General features: G+C 46.2%; 1 protein-coding gene across 1 annotated transcript in view; it reads right to left on the bottom strand.

The window, feature by feature from the left end:
* Positions 1 to 14102: 14102 nt before the first annotated feature.
* LOC146806121 (protein sel-1 homolog 3-like) overlaps positions 14103 to 18346 on the bottom strand; it is a 412689-nt gene continuing 408445 nt past the window's right edge. Inside the window, exon 24 of the mRNA XM_085620586.1 lies at positions 14103 to 14656. Within this exon, the coding sequence (XP_085476712.1) occupies positions 14555 to 14656 (102 nt within the window). The 3' untranslated portion in view covers positions 14103 to 14554. The remainder of the gene's footprint in view (positions 14657 to 18346) is intronic.

The following is an 18346-nucleotide window of genomic DNA, read 5'->3' on the forward strand; positions in this document are numbered from 1 at the left end:
AGCACTTCTCCGCGGGGTTATCATATCTTTGATCAGACAGTGCCAGCACTTCTCTACAGGGTTGTCATTCCTTTGATCAGACAGTGTCAACACTTCTCCACAGGGTTGTCATAACTTTAATCGGACAATGCAAGCACTTCTCCACAGGGTTGTCATACCTTTGATCGGACAGTGTCAACACTTCCCCACAGGGTTGTCAAACCTTTGATCAGATAGTGCAAGCACTTCTCTGTGGGATTGTCATGCCTATGATCAAACAGTGTCAACTCTTCTCGGCAGGTTTTTCATACCTTTGATCAGACAGTGCCAGCACTTCTCCACAGGTTTATCATTCCTTTGATCAGACAGTGTCAACACTTCTCCACAGGGTTGTCATACCTTTGATCAGACTGTGCAAGCACTTATCTGCGGGATTGTCATACCTATGATCAGACAGTGTCAACACTTCTCTGCAGGGTTGTCATACCTTTGATCAGACAGTGTCAACCCTTCTCCACAGGGTTGTCATACCTTTGATCAGACAGTGCCCGCACTTCTCCACAGGGTTATCATATATTGATCAGACAGTGCCAGCACTTCTCCGCGGGGTTATCATATCTTTGATCAGACAGTGCCAGCACTTCTCTACAGGGTTGTCATTCCTTTGATCAGACAGTGTCAACACTTCTCCACAGGGTTGTCATAACTTTAATCGGACAATGCAAGCACTTCTCCACAGGGTTGTCATACCTTTGATCGGACAGTGTCAACACTTCCCCACAGGGTTGTCAAACCTTTGATCAGATAGTGCAAGCACTTCTCTGTGGGATTGTCATGCCTATGATCAAACAGTGTCAACTCTTCTCGGCAGGTTTTTCATACCTTTGATCAGACAGTGCCAGCACTTCTCCACAGGTTTATCATTCCTTTGATCAGACAGTGTCAACACTTCTCCACAGGGTTGTCATACCTTTGATCAGACTGTGCAAGCACTTATCTGCGGGATTGTCATACCTATGATCAGACAGTGTCAACACTTCTCTGCAGGGTTGTCATACCTTTGATCAGACAGTGTCAACCCTTCTCCACAGGGTTGTCATACCTTTGATCAGACAGTGTCAACATTTCTCTGCAGTTGTATGACGTTACAACGCATGTCATTACCCCACATGCCGCTACAACCCATATCTTTACCCTGACTTGCTGTCGGTGGTGCGCTGACCTCTTTTTTCTTGATCTGGAACATGCTCCCATTCCACTATGTTGGTGTCAGTGACACCACTTCTCCGCAAGGTTGTCATACCTATGATCAGACAGTGCAAGCACTTCTCTGCAGGATTGTCATACCTATGACCAGACAGTGTCAACACTTCTCGGCATGTTTTTCATACCTTTGATCAGACAGTGCCAGCACCTCTCCACAGGTTGTTGCTGGGGGCGGAGTGATGCTGGTAGGCTGGTAGCCCAGTATCCATTACCAGGAGCAGGGATATCCAGGCTGTGTGAGGTGTGTGCACGGGGTGGGGGACGGGAGAGAAACATTAAGCAGTTAATTTTGACTGGTGGGTGGTTGTGGTTGATCTTGATGTCTGGTGAACGTGCACTCAGAGCTTGATTTGCCAGGACACAAACAACAGCGTTGTGCCCCTCACCCTTCTGCTGCGCCTGAGCCCTAATCAAAGGACCCCTGTCTGATCAAAGGTATGACACTCCTGCAGAGAAGTGCTGATACTGACACCAGTATAGTGAAAAGGTGTATTTTTCTTCCTGAATCATTCCTACCTCAATGTAGTGGTGCAAATGGCCTTATGGCACATCTGGGCATTATATTGCATCCCATTAGGGGGAGTCGGCATCTTTACTTTGAGCTAATATGTATATTAGAGTGCATACTACAAACTGTAGGGCAATTAGGTGTTCCCTAAATCTTTGCAGTGAACTGTGCTAAAGGAAATTAAAGTGCGTTGGAATGCTCGGATTGGAAAATTCTCTGTCCCACTGAAGCCAATGTAATTATTTTATTGTAGGTGAAATACAATGAGATTTTAACAAAAAGGATAACTGCGCCCGCATATCCGGCCTGGACACTGTGGACGCAATATAGGTTGTAGGCCGACTTGGGCTACTAGCTTGGTATCTGGGCTGTCTCCATAAGCTTCCGGTGCTGCGCCACCCTCGATGCACTGCATGAAGGTAGCCTGTCATGTGTGACCTGTTTATGTTTTGTTGTCTGAAAACAATAAAAAGATTTACAAAAAAAAAAAAAAAAGGATAACTGCTTGGCTACCTACATCTTCTCTGTCTGAATTCAATGTAGGTATTCTAGATGGTGACAGCCTAGAACTGGGCCGGAATAAATGGGTAGAAATAATACAGGCATCAAGTTGCAATTCCAGCATGAAGGTAATTGTGTGATGCCGTCAATGCTCTAAAATGAAACAGGACTCCATCCAAGCCCTGAAGCCATGGAGTCTGGTTTGGGAGTAGTTCTGCCCCTTTGTCTTTTTTTAATGTGCATGGAGCTGCCTGTAGAGGGGACAAAAAAAATACGAGTTAAGCAAATATCCGCGTATTTCTATTTCCGTCGAAAATACACATGTCATACCGATAGGTAGGTTATCTTTGGCTATAATAATCCGGTGAGCCCTGATTTTACTCTACACTGATAGTAAGAAATTAAAAGTGAAATTTAGTAATGACTGATTTGTATTTTGGTGATAGAATCATTAACATGGTGCTTCTATTCTATTCATATTATTTCTATTTCTCTCTGTTTAGAGAGTACTCTGAATTAACGGCCTTAGGCTAATTTACAGCAAATGCGCTGTTACAGTGCAAGAAGTGGCGCTGGAACAATGTTTGGACTGGGGAGCTGTCTTTAATGTTACATCAGTGAGGTCATAGGGCTCGTGAAAAATCCAAGCAGCACACAAACAACTTGGGGGCATATTATCAAGACGTCCTTCACATCTAACATGGGCTTCAATTGGAATTCTATAGAGCATATTATCAAGCCCATTATCGCCGTTTTAGCGGCAGTTTTCTGCCGCTAAAGCGGCGAGAATTTGATCGCCTGTCTTGATAATATGCCCCCAAGAGCTGCAAACAAGCCCCGCCAGCTCAGCAGGAGAGCGGTATGGGCGTGTTATGTACCCGGTGGTGCATTTTGTAGCACAACTGTGGTGGCGCCCTGTCATTTACAGACAGCACATTTTCTGTTGAAATGGCCACTAGATTTGCATAGACATGCAGTTTTACTTGCAAAACTATTTAGCACAAAAACGATGTGTGGAAATCGTGTATCAGTGAATATTTATCATTTGCGCATCACCAAGTAAAATGTCTTCATTTGTTTTGAACCTAATAAAAAAAATGCCATTACATTTGAGAATTGTCACCTCATTCACTTTCATAAAATCCTCTCCTTTACAGTCAAAGAAATAAAAGTGCACGCAAGTTCCGAATAAGCAGCAATTTGTCAGAAGACCTAATCTGATAGTTTACTGTTGTCTTTGAACGAGCAGCAAATGTGACAAGATAAACACACAATTTAAAGCATCTTTATTGCTCATTCAGCTTGTGAACTCCAGCATGATTATTTCTGGGGGTGCTCCAGCACCCCTACTTCCAGCATGATAAATCAACCTGTTAGGCTGTTTCAGATCGAGCTGGTGAAATAAGACTCAGACACCAGCTGGGGTCAAGCACGTCTTTGTTCTTCTACTGCTGATCCCTATCTGCCGCTACTCTCCCCGCTCCTCCCCTTCCGCTTCCGGCCATACCTGACCCTGACGTCACACGCAGGTCAGGCACGGCGATACGACATCTCCCCCCTTTTTATTTTAAGTGTCCCAGGTTTACTTTCTTTGAGTTCTTCGATGAGCAGGGTGGGTCTCCGGATGATTCTCCGTGGTCGGCATTAGAGGCGTTCTCTCTCATCTCATTTGCATTCTCCACGCATCGGGGTTCTTCTTGATCGTCCACCTCTTGACTTGATTCGTTCGTGTTTCAATAAGGTTCTTCTGCTCGAGTGTGCACTGCCAGATTGCATTTCTTGAAGTGCGACATGTTTCTTGTTGTCCTCTTAATTCCAGAGGCGGCTGCGATCATAGTTCCTTTCCGCCTCGTTACTTGTAATGGGTGAGCACAGTATCGAATGTCGGCCTTGGTTTTTTGCTTCTGCCATACTAGCACCCAGTCTCCTTCTTGGATGTCAGATGTCTTGGCATGTCGACGGTTATCAGCATACTCTCTCATCTTTGCTTTCTTGGTCCTATCAAGATTCAATAGGGTCTCATGGTCCGAGGTCAGGGATCTGGACTGCATGGCAATGTCTGAAGTCAATATCCTGGCGTGCGGGGTTCTTCCGTGCATCAGAGTGGCGGGGCATCTATTGGTGGTGCTATGTGGTGTGGTTCTGTACGCTCGTAGTACTTCATTGAGCGCTAGTTGGATGTCTTGTTGAGTCAGTTCAGCTTGTTGCATCATTTTCTTTATGGTGGCCATGAATCGTTCAACCATCCCATTGGCCTGGGGCCACAGGGAAGTGATCTTTCTGTGTTTGAAGTTCAGGTGACTCGCAAACTCTGTCAATGCCCGTTGAAGGGTTGGCCATTGTCTGTCTTCACTACCGTTGGGATTTCCCACGCTGCAAACGCTTCGTCGATGATGGGTATGATGGCAGTTGCTCTTGTGGATGAGATTTGTTGCGCTATGGGGAATCAGGAATATTCATCCATGATGACGATGATGTATTCCCCAGACTTCAGAGGACCGAAGAAGCCAACAGCTACTTGCTGCCACACGCTGTCTGGGAGGTCAGACATTTGCAGTGGAGAGTGTGGTTCGTCCCGCCCTATTAGTTGACATTGTGGGCAGTCTTGGAGTGTGGTTTCTACCATCTGGTTGAGGGACGGGAACCAGACTCGCTCTCGCAACACTTTCTACGTGGCCACTACACCTCTGTGACCTTCGTGTGCTAGTTTGACAGTTCCTTGTCTCAATTGTTGAGGAATGACAACTCTCCTGTCTCTCAGTAGTAATCCATTGGCACTGATCGTGAGGTCATCCTTGACGTGTCTGAATGGGGAAACAACCTTTACAACACAGTCATTACATCGCACCACCTTTACAACGCAGTCATTACATTGCAACATCCTTTACATCGCATGCCATTACAACACAGCCATTACATCGCATGTCACTACAACGCATGTCATTACAACGCATGTCACTACAACGCAGGCATTACATTGCAAGTCATTACAACGCATACCATTACAACGCATAATACCCTTACACTATCCAACACTTACCCTACTGTTGCCCTCACTGGAGTTAGAATGGTAATTTTTACCCCTACACTATCCAACACTTACCCTACTGTTGCACTCACTGGAGTTAGAATAGTAATTATTACCCCTATACTATCCAACACTTACCTTAAATGCGATGTAATGGTATGCGTTTTAATGGTATAATGCTATGTAATGGAATGCGTTGTAAAGGTAGTTTCTAAAAATGTAATGTAATGGCATGCAATGTAAAAGAATGCGTTGTAAAGGATGTTGCGATGTAAAAACTGTGTTGTAAAGGCATGCGTTGTAACGTCATACAGTCGTCTGAATGATATGAGTTCTTGCGTGTTGATGGCATCATTGTTCTGCGGGTCCTCCAGATGTCTCCAAGAGTCTGCATGGATTCACTGCATGATGTTTTGGAGTGCGGCATCTTTTGCAGTGGCTTCTATAATGGCGTCCAGTGGGATGGCAGGTGGTCGTGCCTGATCAATAACAAAATGGAGATATTCTTCGGCTAGCAAGCCTCTTGTTCGCATCAAGGCTTGTCGTTGTCGCGATATATAATCCGTCGGGTTTTCCACCTTCTCCGGTTTGTGAATGATGGTGTATGTGTAGTCTTGAAGGTGGATCCCCCACCGTTCAATCCGTGGAGGCATCTTCGCTCGGGGGTTTCTGAAGATAGTTATTAGGGCCTGGTGATCAGTGATGAGCATGAAGTGCCTTCCATAGACGAACAGATGAAAATGTTCACATGCCCACACGACCACCAGGCTTTCCTTTTCAGGCTGTGAGTACGCTTTCTCTGTGACAGTGAGGCTGCGAATGGCATATGCCACCATGTGGCGTTGTTCTCCTGTGTCATCATACTGATCTAGAATGGCGCCAAGTCCGACAGGGCTAGCTCCACTGTAATCTCTGTCTTTCTCTGAGGGTTGAAGTATGTCTTGGGGTTGTGGCGTGTTACCTAGCACCGAGACTTTTTAAGGATCGGGTCTCATGCCGTCTTTGGAGAAGATGTGACCGTAGAATTTTAGAGTTGACTTGCGGAACTCACATTTGTCTCGGTTGAGCGTGAGGTTGGCATTGAGAAGGGCATGACATACGCGATCAAGTGCTTTGTCGTGATCCTTGTGGGTTTCACCGAACACTAGGATATCGTTGCTGTAATGAAATGAGTTCGGAATGTGCTGGATTACTCGCCGTACTGCCTCTTGAAAGATCTCTACTGCTGAAGAGATTCCAAAATTGAGGCACTTGTATCTGAAGAGCCCTTGGTGTGTAATGAATGATGTGATGTACCTAGACTTCTCGTGAAGTTCGAGCTGGTGGTACCTCTTGTTGAGGTCCAATTTCGAGAAGACTGTTGCTCCATTTAGGCGAGTGATCATGTCGCTGATATCGGGTCCTGGATGCCGCTCCCGCTCGATGACTGTGTTCGGGGCTCGCATGTCCACACATAAACTTGCTGATGATATCAGGCGAATCGTAATTTCTATATAGAATCTCTACTAACTTCAGGCGTTCGGCCGTTAGTAAGTTGAGAAGGCAGTCAGCTGCTTCAGGGCCTTCTATCACCTGAGTCTGTGCATGTCAGGTTGTGTAGTCATGATGAAGCACAGCTGACCTCACTCTCCACTCCAGCAGTCTGCGGCAGCATCTACAGGGGGTTTCAAATTGTATTTTGGCAGGCACAGGAACGCTTTCCTTGTTTTGCCTAACTTTAAGATGGCCGCCAGACTGGTAACCTGGCCTTCTGGTATGTTGTGCCTGACTTCAAGATGGCCGCCAAATGCGACCTCTACACACCAGCCTCAGTAATGAATAATGGGGCTTACCCCAGCTCGGTGTGACGTTCATTTTTGTCTGAGCTCCAGGGGGTCCTCCGACTTCAGGCTGCTGGCGGCCTTGGCGGTTTGTTTTCTGTTGTAGAGGGAACCGCTGCACGCGCTCACATTGACGGTGAAAACGCTCGGTTCACCGTGGACACTGTAGTGCTCTGACGGCATATGCCGAGTGTGCCAATTAGAGGGGGGTGTCTCTGCATCCCACCCTCGTCGCCAGATTTCAGATCGGGCTGGTGAAATAAAACTCAGACACCAGCTGGGGTCAAGCACGTCTTTATTCTTCTACTGCTGATCCCTATCTGCCGCTACTCTCCCCGCTCCTCCCCTTCTGCTTCCGGGCATGCCTGACCCTAACGTCACAGGCGGGTCAGGCACGGCGATACGACAGACTGGGGTCAACCAGAATTGGAATGCGAGGTTAGGGAAACAATAAAAATGGAAAAAAGCTTCAGAATAATCTGAAATACACTTTGGAAGATAAACTGGTTTAGAGGCCAGGCTCCCACCAGAGAAAATGCTTCAACTTGAACCAGGGTTGGGACACCCAGTTCCCAATGAATATGTACAGCAGGTGGCACATTAGGCGAATGACTGTGACGAGAGACGACCCCCTTCCTTGCACTCCCCTGCTGGGGGAGGGGCGAGGGTGGTAACTCCGTATCCTCAGGAGCAGGGCTACCCAGGGAGTTAGAGGTGTGCGCAGTGGGTGACTGGAAGAGAAACATTAAGCAACTCATTGACAGGAGGGTGATTGTGGTTTTTCTTTATGTCTGGTGAACATGCAGTCAGAAATCTGGATTTATAAACCACGGCAAATCACCTGTGAGGGTCTCAAGGCGCTGGAGTTGCTAGCTGCTTTACGGAGAAACCAGTGAAAAACAAAGCAATAGCAGGAGAAGCACTCAGGAAAATGGGGGAGAGGAAGGAGAAAGCAGTAAAAAAAACTAGTTAAAAACAAGTTTAAGACTCAGAAAAATGGGGGAAAGGAAGGAGAAAGTAACAAGCAGTGAAAAACGAGGCAAAAGCAGGAGAAAGCACCCAGAAAAGCAGGGGAGATGAAGGAGAAAGCAGTAAAAAATTAAGGAAAAGCAGGAGAAAGCATTCAGAAAAACAGGGAGACAGGAAGGAGAAAGCAGTGAAAAACAAAGCAAAAGCAGGCGAAAACACTCAGAAAAATGGGCGAAAAGAAGGAGAAAGCACTCAGAAAATGGGGGAAGGAAGGAGAAAGCAGTAAAAAACTAGGCAAAAGCAGGAGAAAGCAGAGTGGTGCAGCAGCACGGGAGAGCTGGGAACTGGGCATTCCTTTCTCTAGGGTTTATCGGCCTGCCAGTTTATCCCAGTCTGTAGGTGATTTAAGCCACCCAAATGTATTTACACCAACCTGAATACTATAACCACAAACGTTTCTGGCGTTTATGTAATTGCAGTGTGAAAACCCCTACTTTTTAAAACTAAATTACATGCAGATCATGGACATTTCCACATTAAGGCCCTCATTACGATGGCGGTCAGACGAGCATCAGAACGCCGACCACCATCGCCAAGGGCAAGTGCCCGTCTGACAATGAGTAAGCAGTCCCACCTGCCCAATTAGGATAAGACACTCAGCAAGGCAGTCAGAATGTGCCTTTTTATACTGCACCTGAAAAGGGCTGCAGCACAGGCCGCAGTATAAACAGACTCTTTACAAACAAACATCCATGCACCATGTTCCAGGCACCATGTGGTACCTAGAACATGGCACATGGATGTTTGTTGGGGGGCACCACATGTGCCCCCCCGGCCATCTTAGCAGTGGCCCACCGGGGACAGGAGTCCTGCTTTGGGCCTCCAAAGTCCCTTTCTGACAGCCATTTTCATGGTGGTGGGACAGCCATGAAAAAGGCTAGGGTAAAAGGATATCCTAATCCCCACTGCAGTGCCTGTGCAAGCTCCACTGCCATTGTTGCGATTAGTGTCCGACCGTCGCCCTGACAGGCTCCTTGAGCCTGTCGGAGGCGGCGGAATGTCCACCTGACCGCTGCGGTCCGAACGTCCGCATCGTAATGCGGCAGATGTACCGATGGCCTAGATGTCGGATGGGACTGCCACCGACGGCCTGTTGGTGGGGTCTCACTGACTCAAAATGAGGCCCTAAGTGTTAAAGTAAATGAGCGGCACAGGACGGTTATGTTATGTTATGTGTTTTTGTAAAGTGCACTATCACCCGCAAGGGTATCCTGGCTTGGAGCAGGTGCGTGTGTTCCTCGCTCTGCCTAAAGTACGTTGGTGAATTGAAAAGCCGGGTCTTCAGCTTCTTGCGAAATTAAAAAATAGAGGAGTCTCGGATGTGAACTGGCAGGTTGTTTCACACTTTAGAAGCGCTGTAAGAGAATGCCCATCCTCCTAACCTGGTTCTCTGCATGAGTGGGATGTGTGTCAGTAGAAGTCTTGTGGAGCAGAGGTATTTGGGTAGTTGGTGGAAGGAGATGCAGCGGTCCAGTTAGGTGGGGCCTAAGTTGTGCCTTGAATGTGTGTGGGAGGAGTTTGAAATGAGCATGTTTGTGTATCTGGACTGGTGAAGGTTTCTGAGGTGTGCAGTGATGTGAGTTCTGTGTGGGAGGTTGAGGATGAGTCTGGCTGCCAAATTCTTTTTATACTCTTCTTGTGAATTACTTGGTAATCTCAGCCTATAGGGTGTTCCCGAAGTCTAACTTGCTGGTGACTAGGGCAGGAGTGACAGTTTTTCTGGTGTTGCTTGGGAGCCATTTGAACACCTTCCTCAGCATCTTCAGGGTGTGGAAGCAGGATGCAGTAACTGCGTTGGCTTGCGCAGTCATGTCCTGTTTGCTGCTGATAATGATGCTAAGGTTCCTGGCCTGGGTGCTAGGTGTGGGTGCGGTGTGGAATTGAGCTCAGCTAGCCATCAGTTGGAGTCCCATGTCGAGGTGTTCATGCCAAAGATCACAACTTCTGTCTTCTTTTTGTTAAGCTTGAGACAGTTTTCTTTCATTCCGTTAGTGTCATGCATGCAATCAATTGTTAAATGATTTGCATGTCATTGACGTAAGAGACAATGTTGCTGTCTTGTTGGCTGATGAAATTGGCCAGAAGGATCATGTATGCATTGAAGAGGGTGGGGCTGAGGGATGAACCTTGAGGCATTCCGCAGATGAGTTTGTGGGCTTCGGAGGAGTAAGGTGCCAAGCTGACAGCTTGTTTTCTATCAGTTAAGAAGGAGCAGATCCAGCAGAGAGTGTGTCCTTGGATGCCAATCTCGTGGAGATGCCTGATGAGAATGGGTGTGAGACAGTGTCATAAGCTTCAGAGAGGTCTAGGAGAACAAGGGCTGCATTGTCTCCTCTGTCAATGATCATGAAGATGTCTTCTGTGCCAGTGATGAGTTCTGCTTCTATACTGTAGTTAGGCCTTAATCCGGACTGCATGGCATCGAGGAGCTGGTGGTTGCTGAGGTGGTCGGGGAGGTGTTGGTTGATCGGTTTCTCTAAGACCATGGCTGGTAATGGTAGGAGGTATTTAGGTCTGTAGTTGAAGAGCATGTCTTGGCCTGCGGATGGTTTCTTGCACATGGGCATGATGGTGGGGTGTTTCCAGGTGTCCAGGAATGTGGTAGGATAACAGAGATGTTGAGGATGGGTGTTAGTGCTTCACTGATGCATGGGAGTCCTTCGGGGAAGACGTGTTGGGGACAAGGCTCATATGGGGACCCCATGTGGATGGACGTCATGACAGCAGTGGTTTCTAGACTAGTGACAGCTGGCCATGAGGTCAGGGTTTATTATTCGTCTGTGATGGGAAGATGAGTTGCAAATGATAATAAAACAACATTAATAACCAAATAGACATGCGCATTCAGAATTTCTCCACCCAGCTGTATTGCACAGTAGGGTGGAGAACATGCACAGGATCCCACTCCCTGTCTGAGTGCCGAACCAGGCCGCTCAGACCAATCATGATGCTGCTGTCATGCTGGTGACAGCAGCGTTATGGTTGGCTTATGGGAGTCTGGGATCCTGTGTGCTGCGGGGAGTCAGGAACAGAGGGAGGATGGAGGAGAGGCAGCGGCAGTTCGTAGGTAAGGGAGCTTTTATTTTATTTTATTATTTTTAAACCCCTCCGGCCCACCACTACTTTTCCTGAATGGCCGACACTGCTGCTGTATCAACCTGGATTTTTTTTGCCTTTTGCTGAACCCTGTTTTTGCTTGCTATGGACCTTTGTGCACTTTACCCCTGCTAACTAGTGGTTAAGGTGATTGTGCTCCTCCTTTCAACATGATGAAATCAATATACACCTGACTGGTACATGTAATTTATACAAAAAATAAATGTCACAAGTGGACTGCAGCACCGATTGTGCCATCCACTGTAGTGACAATGTAAACATGACTGCATGCCTGCCACCAGTAGCCTGGCTGTCCAGGTTTTGACAGTAAATTGACCCGGTCAAATTAACCTATTTTGACAGATCCAAACCTTCCTTTTAAATATTTATAAGCCATCCCTAAGAAGGCCTTATTGCCCATAAGGCAGGGTGGATGGTATTTAAAATCATGGCATGTATGAGGTTAATGCTAAAGTTGTCCTAAAGTAAGAAAAAACCTTAAAAGCTATTTTCACTGTAGGAAGTTGCTGTTCCATAGGAAATAACTGAGATGCAATATTAAATACAAATAGTGTATCTTGAGAACGGGACTAGCTTGAAAAATAATTAGGAACTATTTTAATAGTTATTAATAAGCCAATCCAATGATGAAGTCGGATAGTTTCCAGGTATTATGTAAAAGTAACTTTTACTAAGTTACCCTTGCCCTGCCTGATGTCTCTGGAAGTTAAATATGCATTTTGCTCTCCAACCTCTGGCAGCTAGTAATTAGCATTTAAAAAAGTGTGAATGAGGTGTGAACTTGCTCCAGGTATTAAACAATAGGCTTACATGAAAGGGCAGGAGACTTATCTGAACCTGACAGAATATGCCAGGGAGTCTGGCAGGTTCCTTTTTGACATTCAGGGCCTAATTACGATGTTGGGTGGCCTTACGTCCACCCGACAGCGCAATTACAATTCAACCGCAGACGGTGCAGACGCATACTCCCATTTCTCTCTGGAAGCTTGTGCTGCAGCCGTAAACCAGCCGTAGCACAAGCTCCCATAAACAAATGGGAGAATCTCTTCATCCCTGCATTGCATGGCACACGGTGCAGGGATCAACAAAGTCGGCCCCCAACTGGAGTCTGCAGGGTGAAGGGGGCCCTGCTAGGGGCCCCCAATGTCGCTTTCCAACAGACTTTCCATGTCAGAAAGCCCGACATGGAAAGCCTGTTTGGAAACCAACATCTTAATCCCTATGGCAGAAACGCCATCCATAGGGATTACATGCCGGTCTCCGACTGGCCGACGGGCTCCTTGAGCCTGTCGAAATCCAGCTGGAATGACCGGCCAGTTTCACTTTTGACTACCTGCATCGTAATGAGGCGGTCAAAACTGAAACCACGATGAGGCTCAGAAAGCCCCCGACCTGTGGTAGGAGGCTTGGTAGGAGGCTTTCCGTCTCTCATCGTAATGAGGGCTTAAATGTCAAGGCCTGCATGAATGCACATCCTGCTTGACATGTCTGCTGGGGTCTTTCACATAGTCCATGGGGCGTACTTCATAGAGGCTTACCGGTGACAGGCAAATGTTATCTGACACTTGGGCAGGGCCCTTCTTTTTTTTCTTCACCCACCAATCACAGTGAGCATCTATTTATTTTTACAGTGTCACAGCCTATTTGATAGGTCTCCTGAGGTTACATATAATATTTGGGGCACACTTCAAAGTAGGTAAACAGAATGTCAAAACAATTTGTGTATATCCATTGTTTGGTTGCTGAAAACTCGGCTTTGTTCTACCAGATTTCTGTCTCTGAGTTTGTTGGGACTGTCTAAACTGGATTTTAGCTTTAAATGTATGAAGATACAAGAATTACAATAGGTAACTCCCCACACACACACAAACAGCCCTCAGAGCCCATGTTTAGTGCGGCCGAAGACTCCGGCCATCTTGAAAATGCCCAAAGTAGAACCTTTTCCCCATTGGTTAGTGTGTCCCCGTGGGTGATTCACATCCACTAGCTCATGCCCTGCATAAATGTGGCATGCCAAGGCACCTACTTCAGAACTAAACCTGCTATCTGAGACCTGAGAAGAGCCTACAAGACAGGACCTGATCGCTCTCTTGTACCCAAGACAAAGAAGTGGACTCCAAGGGTCATACGACTGTCCTTCTGTTAAAGCTACAGGGACATTACAGGATACAGGAGGCCCTTTTCTGCAATGACTCAGCTGACCAGTGCCAACGGTACCTGGACTGGACCCTCCTGTTGGCCTGTTGCTGCAACCAGATGAGTGTCTAAGTGCCTCCCCGGGGATGCTGGAGGGCTTTAGAAGTGTACTCCTGTGGTGTATTGGGACGTAAAGGACTTAAGTGAGAAGGTAAAACCTTTGATCAGGATGAACCTGGTTAGTGTGCTTGATCTGTGCTCCACAACGGTCAGATTGCGCCGAGGTCCTGTTCTACGGCAACCATTAACTGTTGCTGGCACTCAAAATCTTTAAAAAGTCCAATTTCTGGCTCCACTTATTAGATTCTTGTTATTCTTGTTATTCTGTTTATTCCATCTTACTCTATTTTTTTAATTAATTGTGGGATTTTTATTGTTTTGCATTGCAACTTTATTACTGTTTTAGTACTACATAAATACTATACACATTGCACTAAGTTAATCTGTCTACTCTGTACCACAGCTACCAGGGGATTGAGGTCAGGTTAATTTAGTGACTTTGAGTGTTCATCCTGACAAGGATTGTAATTATTACATGAGGTGGGTACCTACCCCCTCAACTAATAACCCAATTTGTTACATCAAAACATTTGGAATGCTGAAGATCCAACGTCAAGAATTGGATAGATCAAGGAACAATGCCCACCATTTGAAATGATGCAGGTCCTCTAAGCTCATTTAGTACAGTACAATTTCAATGCATCATCATTTAGAATGTTGAAACTCCAAACTTCCAGCTCTTGGAATGTTGAAAGGAAAATATTCCACCTTTTGGAATGCTTCAGGTCTAATTCGTTATCATTGATAGTGCTACAGGTTGAACATCCTCTCCCTTAATTTGGAATGTTCTAAGTCCTCAAACTCTATTGTCTAGAATGTGCACATTCAGTGCTTGATGATTTGCAATGTTAAAACTGTAATGTTCTGTCCTCTGGAATGTTGCACCTTTACTGTCCCCTTTCTGGAATGTTGTAGGTGTGATTGTAACAGAGAGTGCATCAGATCCAGAGGTATTTACCACTCTGCCAAAGTCCTCAGTGATCCATATACTGAAACAGGCTGACGCTCGACTGCAGCATGGTGTGGAAGTGCTACCAGTTCTAATGTCCATCATACGGTATGTTGCAAGCGCAGGGCGCCACGTTGTAGCCGGTTCACAAAGGTCACAACACTGAAGGCGGTGATAATGGTCACTGCAGCTGCACTGAAAACCTGCAAAGTAAAGAGAAAATGAAAGTTACACAATCAACAGAAGCACATTATCTGCAATACTTCAAAAGCTAGAGTATTGTGGTGCATCAGTCTAATAAGTGGGTGTTCCTTGTCAACACTTCTGCCAAGCTGCCTCTGAAGGAATGTTTGTTTACCTTAGCTCCTGAAAGCACAAACACAAAGCTCAGACCATGGGCCAGTGCAGTGGTGTAACAAAACTTGAGGGGGCCACCTGCAAAGTACATAGAGCCCCCCCTCCATGCTCCAACCCACTCAGGTCAGGGGTCTGCCGCCTGTGCCCAGGCCAACCACACTCGATTGGGGCTATTTTTACGCCACTGGGTCAATGGAAGGTGATAGCCAAGTACAATGCAGTTCAAGCTGTAAAGTTGTTGGTTTTTTACTCTAAATCAGCTCTCTACACTTAACTACCGCAAGGGCATTGCCGGCTCCATCTCTTCACCATCCATCCAGGAACGTTGAATAATACTGAAAAGTGGTGGAACCTAGATCCTATGCTGCACCAAGCTGATTCTTTCCAAACCTTGGATTACCATCTCGTCCAACTCTTGAAGGGGTGAGACGTCCCAATAGTTCTGTCAAGAGTTAGTCGTATCCTGATGGGTACCCCCAGCCACCAACGGCACGAGGCACTGCTTACAGGATTTGAACTGATTGTCTTTCTGGATTCCAGCTGTTCTCCCCATAGTACATTCTCAGAAGGCATTTCCCCTCTTTCAAGGAGAGGGCCATGGCTTTCAGGATCGCTAGAGCTGGCAAAGTCAGGTGCCATCACTGTCAAGAAATTAGAAGGAACCACAGGCAAGCCCATGGTGTGAAAAGAGGATCCTCCTTTGCCAAGTTCCCACCCACACGCAAGGATGCTTCTAATGTCCTCTATAGTCCCGAGCATCAGTGCCCTAAGCATTGCTGGAGGGATAGGAAAGGTGCCTTCACTGCAAAGAGGGATATCAGATTTAGGAAACAGCCAGTACCCTCTACTGGTAAATGAGGATCACAAACATAGTTTGACACAGGAGCTGGGGGCAGCGTTACAGCTGTTTCACCTGTTCATACACTGTTCATCGTCTACCCATGGGCTCAATAGGTTGCACACAGGTGGAGAGAGTTTGGCCCCAGTATGCCTCAGATGCCAGTCTAAGCCTGGTCCCTTCTCCAGGGCACTCACTTATCCCCTGCCAGCGTAGTACTGCAGCTCTCAGCAGAGGTCATACTTACATAAACTTTTGAAAAGGAGACTGTAACTTAGTATCCAAGCCACTACTGCTAGACTACTCACCCCAAAATGAAAATAAATTGCCAAGCTCAAGGCAGCTCGGAGATTCATCACATGGATGCACCCCAATACCTGGTTGACATATGTGGCCAACTTTCCAAACCCACATAGCGAACAGAAGAAGGCTATTTTTGCTTATTTTTGACAGGTAGTTTGAGGATTAAAGACGTGTAGTGTCAAAATAATGCACCTGTGATGGTGAAGGGGAGGACAGTAACTATTATGATCTTTGTGGCAGTTGTTTTGCTTTTGGAGAATTAAATGAAAATAGAATTTCTAAAGTGCGACAATCGCCCGGGGCTATCTAGGCGCTGAGCGGAAACAGACAGCATGAAGGCTATGGAAGATGCCAAAGTTATTTATGGAAGAGCCAAGTTTTTAGATTCTTTCTGAACTCCAATAGGTTTGACTTAAATTTTAGTTCTGTTGGAAGCGAATTCTACATCCTCAATGTACATAAAATGAATCCTCACCCTCCCCAGTTATTTAGCGTGACGGGGTGTAGCGCTGAAAACGCTGTATCAGATACTCAGGGGCAATGCCTTGTTGTGCTCTGAAGGCAATGCAGAGTGCCTTAAGCTGAATCCGTTTACATACAGGAAGCCAGTGTAACTGGATCAGTGCTTGAGATGTGGATTTATATTTTCGAATGCTTAGCAATAACCGTGCTGTGGCGTTCTGCTGTGTTTATAACTTATGTAAAAACGATTTTCAAATATTGATGAAAAACGCATTACAGTAGTCTACTTTAGATGAAATGAGAGTAGTAACTATCATCTTCTTCAGACTTGTTGGAATGAAAGGCAACACTTTCCTTAAAATAAAGAAACACAATGAGGTGATATGATTTATTTGTCCTTCAAAGGATAGTTTAGTGTCAATGATTACTCCAAGATTTTTTGCGCTGTCACTGGAGATAGGTAAACGCCCCAATTCCTGGGGCCACCAGTTGTTCAACCAAAAAGAAGGATTATTGCCGGACAACAGGACCTCAGTCTTCGAAGAGTTTTGTTTTAGGCAGTTACTCCTCATCCACCTCCCAATGTGAAGCATACAGTCATGAAACTGGGCTGCTGTGGCTTCTGGTTTGTCGGTGACAGATACAACAATCTGCGTGTCATCCGCGTAGGAAACCAAAAATAAAACAAATGACTCGATCAGAGCTGCAAGTGGCGTAACATTGAGATTAAATAGATGAGCCCTGAGGAACCCCACAAGTCAGAGAGAAGGCTGGTGAGGTAAATTCACAGAGAGAGACCGTCTGGATATGGTCTGCTAAAAGGGAGGTGATAAACTGAAGTGCATCATCCTTAATCCCAATTGATTCCAAGCGATCGATTAGGAGAGTATGAATAACCGTATCAAATGCAGCTGAAAGATCTAATAGGATCAAAGCCGCATTTCCACCGTTATCTATCGTCTGCCTAATTTCTTCCGTTGCTGTGACTAACACCAGTTCAGTACTATGATGACTACAAAATGAGCATGAGAACAGGACAAAATAACTCATCACCCCTGCTTGCCTTTCATATACTTAATATAATGTACTGGAGGTTGGAAGTCACCTGGAAAGCATATCCATCTCAGTCCCTTGTTGCACTGAGCGAATGTAAGCAAGTTTAACCGAGCAAGTGTAACCAAGCAAGTGTAACTGAGTGAGTGTAGCAAGCGTCAGAGACACTTGTGGAGTGGTGTGGCTCACTGGTTAGAGGCGGCAGACCCAGAAGCAGAGGTCGGCCCGGGACCAGGGTTCGATTCCCGATGCGGCAGGGTCTTGGGCCAAGGTCAGCGGACTCGATAATTCTCACCTCTGTGCCTACTATAACCATGGATCCCACTCAGCAACTCTGGGCAATAGATGCTTAATCTCCACTTACGGCCCCATCAGTGCCGGGGATGCTTGTCTTCACCTTGGAGATGCCCAGTAGGGACCATCTCACAGGGAAAGCCAGGATGGGTTCCCCAGCGGTATACAGCGCCGGGATGCCCCGTTGCTGGGGCAGCTGTGCGCTTTACAAGTATACAACATTTACATTTACTTCAGGAAGGTTTGGGTTCTCCCACCAAGAAAATGAAAAACAAATTGTGGGCTGACAATATATTCTACATTATATTTTTGGTCAAGTATATGTACTGGATAATAAATCATATGATTTATTTCATCGGCTTGCACAAGTCTACAGGAACATGATATCAAAGGCTATCTACCCCTGAGAACAACTCCTGTCTCACAACCTACGGGGATTTCTTTGCGTCTCAGGAGAAGTAGGAAATGTGTGCAATGCCCTCCTTACAATTGTTCAGACATCTCAGAGGCCCCTCTTTATCAACCGAACACTGATATCCCAGTCTAAATGGGTACATACTGTAATTCCCCTTCTCTGGTTTAAAAC

This window comes from Triturus cristatus, chromosome 8, assembly GCF_964204655.1.
Source record: "Triturus cristatus chromosome 8, aTriCri1.1, whole genome shotgun sequence".
Taxonomy (NCBI): Eukaryota; Metazoa; Chordata; class Amphibia; order Caudata; family Salamandridae; genus Triturus; species Triturus cristatus.